Raw genomic sequence first — 7,653 nt, 5'->3', positions numbered from 1 at the left:
CCTAAACAAATAAAACTCCCACGTTAAATGGTATAGAAATCCTCTCTTTTTTATCGGCCGAAATAAGAATTTTTGAGTTTGTGTAACGAGAGTTTTGCTGAGGATATTTGACAATATATGACTGGTTCAAAAATTACAAACTTAAAAAGGAAAACTTTACTTACTGTGTTTGGAATTTTATGGAAGTTCAAATTCAATACGGAAGTCGAGTACCTACCATGTTAAGACTCTTTTTTATACACTTGGGGGAAAATTCACATATTTCACATATATTTTCTGCAAAAAGATAAATAAAATCCGTACATATTTCGTATCTTTTATCTACCTATTTAATGTATTCACCCTACAACACCAAATCGAGAATGCATAGCACGGGGCGAGGTGAAGCCTCGAGCTCACCAAATCAGTAATGCACTGTCACGGGTGTGGCGAAGCCCCGCTCACACCAAATTGAAAGAAAAATAAAAATGTCGGTGCGTAGCAAATAAAAAACATATTCAGCTGCAACACCAAATAAAAAATGCATCGCCACAGGGAGAGTCGAAGCCAACGCACATCAAATCAAAAATACATCACCACGGGGTGTAGCGCAGCACTGTACAAACCAAATCAAAAACACAATGCCATGGAGGTGACGAAGCCTCGCACACACCAAGTTAAAAGGAAAAAGATGCTTAGTGCATAGGACGGCACAAATCTAGTATCCTCTAATATTCAGATGCTAATTCAATTTTCGACATTAACATTATATATGTAAGATGACAATTCGGACGTCACTAGTCATCAGACGAATATCACGAGAACAATTACAATAATATGTGAATGAAGAAAGGTATATTAAACAAGAAATTCTTCTTTTGAAGTTTATACAAGTAACGAAAAAACTCAAAGAAGATACAATTAAGCAACATCTAAATAATCTAGGCTTCTAGCTATAGTAGCCCTCGAAGTGCAACAATACGTACACGTCCGTGCCACACCCGCTAATCACGAACTCTAGATATATAAATCAGATGGCCAGAAGATCTTGTTATCACCATCTGTATCTGCTCTGATCTTTGCTGTATCAAATTTGACAAAAATAGATGTATGTTAGGATGGAGGATTTGTGTACGTATGGAGCTGAAAATAGGCCTGAATTTGGCCTGGAAATGGCCTGAAATAGAGGAAACTCTGTCTAAATCTCCCTTATGGGCTGATTTGTTATTCTCTATTGTTGTTGTTATTCAATTTGGCTGAGTTGTTATTATCTGATGTATTGCTGTTGTGATGGACTGGATAAACCTTCGATGTATGTTAGAATTGTTACAGGGAAGAAGAAAAATGACCTGAAAAATGGTGTAATTGAAGATGAGGGTATTTTCGGAAGCTGAGTACCACGTGTTTGTTTTTGTCCACCTGTACGAAGCAGCTGACTCAACTAACCGGGTTTGGATGGAAAAAGTGACGAGAGGAGGTTTTACTAATACTTGTTCTGTAGGGAAGGTAACTCAAATTATGATCTTCCTCAGGGGAGGTAACGCAAATTACCCCAAAATAAATACTTTAAACATTTTTTTTAATGTTAAAACAGAAATTATGATTCTTTTATCATACCTTAATGATACAAAGCCAACATGAAGGTGCCAAGAAACGCAACCAAGCAGGCATCAGTGCTTTTAATACTGCTCGTTGTTGCCTTACTAATACTTCTACGAATGAAAGTTGCCGTGTCTTTGACAGCCGTGAATTTCTAATTTCAGAAAAGTACACAAAATCTTGTCAAAATCAAATAATAAAGAAGTAAAACAATTAACACTTACTTATTTGGATTCCGAGATGACGTACCTGATTTATGTTATCTGCAATTGAACTCGAAAAAAAAAAGTTCTGATCAATAACATTCACAATTTGATAAACAAGTGATTCTAAACGTTGATGTGCAGTTTAAAAGAAAAAGTACACTACACATACCTTGTCGTTGTTTGGCATCACAGGGCACAGAACACTTTCCGTGACAAAAGATATCGCCGTATCCATCAGCTTTGCATTTGTCGTCACATTCTTTCATACATTGTCTGTAAATTTCACCTACACTGTCAGCTTTGCAGACCTGAAAAGCCACAACAAAAACTAAAATGCACATAAGATACATCACTGCAACGTTCTTAGTTTTGGTTGCCATTTTGAGAGAGAGAGAATATTTATTTAACAATGTAAGGCTGGTGAATCTCTCTCGCTCTTCTTTTACTTGGTTCTTTGAAAACCGTTCAGATTTACAAGTCTAAATTATCCTTGGTGTAGCAAATTTCAGGGGACCTTAAAATGATCATGCCACCAATACCGTAAATTGCTAAATTTGGATGCTTCAAGAATATGAGGAAATGTAACACAATCAGAATGAACATTTTTAAAATTATACTCCCTCCGTACTAATTATATAGGCGTAATATTGCATTTTCCTTGTACTATTAGATGGGCGGAGTGGTAATTTCAAGATGATTTTTAACCATTTTATTCTTATTTATGTTGTTTGGTTATCCTCACAATTAAATTTATGTCCCTAACATAGGGAATATAAGAAAGGATAAAATAAGAAAAGTCATGGATATTTATGAAATCAAAAAAAAAATTTTAATGTAAGAGATTTTAGCTATCCGCCTATATATACGTGGTACGGAGCGAGTATAATGTTTTCATTCAGATATTATAGAATCTATTCTTACTTGGAACAACAAAACAACTATTAGTACCTAACTTTCTCTCGTTAAAGTAGAGACATCATGTCTAGAACATTTTCCAATGTTTCAGTGTAGTAGGCATATGTTTTTGTAAGTTCATCATATGTTATTGCAGTACCACGCATACAGTACTATTGCATAACATCAAAGATATGAGCATCTTGATTACCCTGCTCGTGCTGTTGTTGTTGTTAGTGCTATTCCCAAGGGAAGCAACTGCAACAGAACCGTCATACACTTCAGGCGGTGAAGATTTTCTTCAATGTCTAAATGTCAATCATGTCGCCAACACTCCAACAATTCCAATCTATACCCAAAACAATGTGTCTTACAAAAACATCCTTCGATCTTCTGGAAGAAACTTCAGATTCTTATCTACTACAAAACCGAAGTTTATAGTCACACCAACCCATGAATCCCATGTTCAAGCATCTGTTATTTGGTGCAAGAAATATGGTTTAGACCTTAAAGTTCGAAGGGGTGGCCATGATGCAGAAGGGATGTCTTATGTATCCGATGCTCTATCATTCGTCATCATTGACTTGATTCATTTTCGAAATGTCACTGTCGATGTTAATGGTGGTACTGCATGGATTCAAGCTGGAGCTACCCTTGGTGAAGTTTATTATAATATCGCCAAGAAAAGTAAGACCCATGGATTTCCAGCTGGGTTTTCTCCCACAGTAGGCGTTGGTGGGCATATTAGTGGAGGTGGATTAGGTGCCTTGGTGCGGAAATATGGCCTTGCAGCTAATCGAGTCATTGATGCCTACATCATCGATGTTGATGGGAAAATTCTTCACAAGAAAACTATGAGTGAAGGTTAATTTTGGGCGATTAGAGGAGGTGGAGCAGCGAGTTTCGGGGTCCTTCTCTCATGGAAAGTTAAGTTGGTTCGCATACCAGATACTCTAACTGTTGCCATGATCCGAAAAACACTAGGACAAGGTGCAACGGACATATTCATAAATGGCAATTCATTGCTGACAGGCTCGATAAAAATGTCTTTATTGGAATGAAGTTATCTTTGGTCAGTAACAATCAGACCAACCTCGGTGACGAAAGAACAGTGGAAGCTGAATTCTCAATCTTGTTTCTTGGCAAGGGAGGTGTCCCAAAACTTCTCCAACTATTGCAAGAGAGCTTCCCTGAGTTGGGTTTAAAGAAAAAAGATTGCTCGGAAATGACTTGGGCTGAATCTCATCTATATTCTCTCATGAACATGGAAAATCGTTAGAATTCTTACTAGCCAGGGATGATCCGTCAACAGAGAACTTCTCCAAGACAAAATCTGATCATGTCAAAGTCCCAATATCAAAAAAAAGGATTGTTAGGTCTCTGGAGAAGGTTGCTAGAACACGACGATTTTATGCCTACATTAATATGGACACCTTATGGTGGAAAAATGAATGAAATTTCAGAATCTGAAATTCCATTCCCACATAGACAAGGTAACATTTACAATATTTTGTACGTCGTAAGCTGGTTTGAAGACAGTGAATCAGAAAAGAATTTAGATTGGATGAGAAATTTATATGAATATATGACTCCATATGTATCTAAGTCTCCAAGGACTACATATCTTAACACAAGAGATCTTGACTTGGGGGAGTATGAAAATGGTCAGTCTATTAGTTACTGGAAAGCTAGAGAATGGGGTAGGAAATACTTCAAGGACAACTTTGAAAGATTAGTACAAGTGAAAAGTGAAGTTGATCCTGGAAATTTCTTCAAGAATAAACAAAGTATTCCTCCGATTAGAGTTATTGTTTTAGGAGTTAAAAATTATTGTTCGATTTGAATATATGCATTCTAGTTATTGTGTTTACTTTTTGGTGTGTGTGTTTGTGTAATCTTGAAATAGTTTGTTCATGGGGCATTTTGTCTTTCCATTTTATGATATAGTCATTGCTTGATTAATTAACAAAGTCAGTTAAGGGTTAGAACCTGTGACTCTAAACCCAGATAGAATATATAAGCTAGTCTTATGGTGTTCAAGTTTTCCAGACTTGGTGCCACGCACTTGGAATAAGAATGAAGTGCAAGTGTAGAACTCTTAAAGCCGATCTTCCAAAAGCGTCAACTGACATGCCTCTCCATCTTATAACCACAATCTACGGGATATCAAGTTTCAACAGTCAGATAAGCAGTGGCAAGTGATTTGATTCTGCTGCAAAGAGTTTGGATTCCAAGGCTAGTTATAAACTATGAGTGTATTCTAATGTTTCTTATTGGTACGCTCAATGGATCTATCTTGGATTCTTGGGCCAACAACAAGTGAAAAAAATGATAAAGATTCGGCTAATGTGAGGTAAACTAGCAATATCTTCCGAGTCTTCTGTCGGTGTATATTTTTATAATAATTGCAGTCTACCAACTCTTTTTTGAATTTTGCAGTTCAGTACTGATAAGCACTGTCGTTAAGAGCTTGTACTGTCCCTGCAGGCGTTCACTAAATTTCGTAGTGATTCATACTCATACTAAAATCTTGTGCTGTCGACGCAATATTAGTCCTTGCAGAAAAGAAACTATCATTGTATTAGAAAGAGTACTGACTTTCTAGATCATGGAAAGAACTCCCAATAAACTCGACGCGTTTGATTTATTAAAAACTGATAGCGGTTTGTTGCAAAGCAAAGAGCTTTATCAGGTACACTCATTACTCAAAATCTTATTTATGGGTTATATTGATTTTTATGAAGGATTTCAACTAGATCTTAATACTTCCTTGTGTTTTCATGTACGCAGTATATATTGAAGACGAGTGTGTACCCGAACGAGGCTGAAGTTCTTAAGGAATTAAGAGAGATCACTGCTAGCCTTCCAGGGTGTGTAACTGTTTTTTCTTTTACACCCGGATTTGCTTCTCACACACACACAAAAAAAAAAAAAACACAAGCTCAAGAACCATGATATTGTTTTGTCATAACTTTGTAGGCATTTGATGCTTTCTGGAGCAGATGAAGGTCCCTTAATGTCTTTACTTTTAAAGCTTAGCAATGCAAAGAAGACGATTGAGATTGGAGTGTACACTGGATACTCACTTCTTGTCACCGCTCTTGCTCTTCCTGCCGACGGCAAGGTTTGTATCTCTTTAAGACTTTAACGCTTTTTTTGCATTCTATTCTTTAATTAATGTTAATATTCCTTATTTAAGGCAGAATATTCATCCCTGAATACAGATCATAGCCATTGATAGGGATCGCAGTTCGTTTGAGTTAGGACTACCACTCTTTAAAAAGGCTGGAGTAGATCATATGGTGGAGTTTATCGAGTCCATTGCGCTTCCTATTCTTGATAAACTACTTGAAGATGTAAGTACATATATCATGCATACACATATATAAAACTATCTAACGGTTAGAAACTTATATATACTTAAGATTCTTGACAAGTTCTAAAAAAATTACAGCCAAAAAACGAGGGGTCATTTGATTACGCATTCGTGGATGCAGACAAGGTGGATAACATACATTATCATGAAAGATTACTCAAGTTAGTCAGGGTAGGAGGATTGATTCTGTATGATAATACACTTTGGGCAGGAACAGTTGCTTTGGAAGATGATTCTTCCATTGATGAATTTATGAAGACCATAAAAGATGTCGTTGTCGACCTCAACAAGAGATTAGCATCTGATTCTCGCATCCAAATTACTCAACTTCCTCTCGGTGATGGTCTCACAGTATGTATGCGTCTTTGCTAAAACGTTCATTAGCATCTGAATGTTGTTAATTGGTATTTTTTCTTTCATTTTCGGATTATCCCTAGCTATAACTAATGTTCTTTCATTCAAGTGCATACTGCCTAAGAAATTTACATTTTAAAAGAAGCGAGATAATTAATTAGGTCAACAAATCCTACCTAATTAATCAGTTTTATTAAGTATAAGATATCATTAACTATTTATTAGTACTTAATATATATCAAAATGGCCGGCCAAAGAAATAACAACTCGATGTTTATATCGACCTCACCTCATGAAACTAGTAATAGTAAAATTGGCATTACCATCGATCAAACAAAATTTTGCATTACCACTCTATTACTCTAACGTGCATGGTGATTTAAAATCTTAAAGACTGGATCGTTACTCTGTTGGAAAATATACTAAGTAGCAATTAGAAGAGACATGTTAATGTAAGAAACAAAAAAATTACAGGTACACGATATTTAGACTTGCAACTATTTCTCAGTGGCATTTTAACAAACACGTTTATGAGCCCTATAATTGTATATTAATGTCAGTGCAATTCATCCTCTATGCTTACCACACCTGCAAAGTGTTGGGACAATTGGATCGCTCTGATACTAATTGTTGGGGTTCAGAGCCATCTAGGTGTTAATCTTGCGGAAACATATTAGCTAACAAGAAACACTTGATCTCTCGGATTGCTCCATGAACCTCACTACGATCTAGGATAAGAAGAAGAGAAAGAGAACCACATAGATGCAAGCCATAAACAAAGCAACAATAAGTAAATTACTCACCGATTTAACGTGGTTCAACAACATACACAATGTGTGTAATATTGTCTACATCCACCAAACGGCTACGACCTCTTTATTCATTATAGAATCACCACTGAGAAATACACAACTGACCGACTATATCAATCCATCGACTCACTACAAGTGACCGAACACAAGAACTCTCACAAGCATCCTATAAGATCCAAAGTAGTGTCTTCACCCATACGAGATAATGTTTACCGCATTATCTACCACCACAAGATGATCTTCTCTGCACACCCTGATATAGATTACAATGGACGCCTTTAGATCAACACCAATAATCTAATTCATGCACCGTGTTTTCTCCTAAGTAATATGCGCTAGCTCGTAGCCATACCATCATCCACATTTTAGTATTGTATCTTTATTCTTTAAACTCTTGAAGTGTCCAAGAGATACCTTTTTAATTCCTCACAAC

The 7,653-nt window shown here is 36.4% G+C and overlaps 2 protein-coding genes and 1 pseudogene across 5 annotated transcripts; 2 read left to right on the top strand and 1 right to left on the bottom strand.

Annotated features, from left to right (window-relative positions):
• Positions 1-748: 748 nt before the first annotated feature.
• On the bottom strand, positions 749-2,219 carry LOC113335624. 4 transcript variants are annotated; one of them, XM_026581650.1, is made up of 4 exons: positions 1,954-2,219; positions 1,828-1,841; positions 1,597-1,732; positions 749-1,061 (listed from the first exon to the last, which is right to left on the bottom strand). In XM_026581650.1, exons 1-3 carry the CDS (start codon positions 2,162-2,164, stop codon positions 1,598-1,600), a joined length of 360 nt encoding a protein of 119 aa, XP_026437435.1. In that variant the 5' UTR covers positions 2,165-2,219; the 3' UTR covers positions 749-1,061; position 1,597. The 4 variants fall into 4 exon arrangements, with proteins under 4 accessions (XP_026437435.1, XP_026437436.1, XP_026437438.1 ...); XM_026581651.1 differs by having other exon boundaries at positions 749-1,056; XM_026581653.1 differs by lacking the exon at positions 749-1,061 and adding an exon at positions 1,339-1,398.
• A 653-nt stretch (positions 2,220-2,872) lies between these two features.
• LOC113335736 lies at positions 2,873-4,521 on the top strand (annotated as a pseudogene).
• Positions 4,522-5,124: 603 nt separating this feature from the next.
• Positions 5,125-6,510, top strand: LOC113335817 (probable caffeoyl-CoA O-methyltransferase At4g26220). Its single transcript, XM_026581857.1, has 5 exons — positions 5,125-5,370; positions 5,469-5,548; positions 5,658-5,802; positions 5,903-6,034; positions 6,133-6,510. Exons 1-5 carry the CDS (start codon positions 5,287-5,289, stop codon positions 6,424-6,426), a joined length of 735 nt encoding a protein of 244 aa, XP_026437642.1. The 5' UTR covers positions 5,125-5,286; the 3' UTR covers positions 6,427-6,510.
• Positions 6,511-7,653: the final 1,143 nt, after the last annotated feature.

The sequence above is a fragment of the Papaver somniferum genome, unplaced genomic scaffold (assembly GCF_003573695.1).
Source record: "Papaver somniferum cultivar HN1 unplaced genomic scaffold, ASM357369v1 unplaced-scaffold_15, whole genome shotgun sequence".
NCBI classification, from domain to species: domain Eukaryota; kingdom Viridiplantae; phylum Streptophyta; class Magnoliopsida; order Ranunculales; family Papaveraceae; genus Papaver; species Papaver somniferum.
This window is presented reverse-complemented; position numbering and strand designations above follow the sequence as displayed.

Coding starts and splice junctions, on each gene's coding strand:
- LOC113335624 (XM_026581650.1), bottom strand. CDS start 2,164: ATGGCAACCAAAACTAAGAACGTTGCAGTGATGTATCTTATGTGCATT.
- LOC113335817 (XM_026581857.1), top strand. CDS start 5,287: ATGGAAAGAACTCCCAATAAACTCGACGCGTTTGATTTATTAAAAACT. Junction 5,371..5,468: donor AAAGCAAAGAGCTTTATCAG/GTACACTCATTA, acceptor TCATGTACGCAG/TATATATTGAAGACGAGTGT. Junction 5,549..5,657: donor ATCACTGCTAGCCTTCCAGG/GTGTGTAACTGT, acceptor ATAACTTTGTAG/GCATTTGATGCTTTCTGGAG.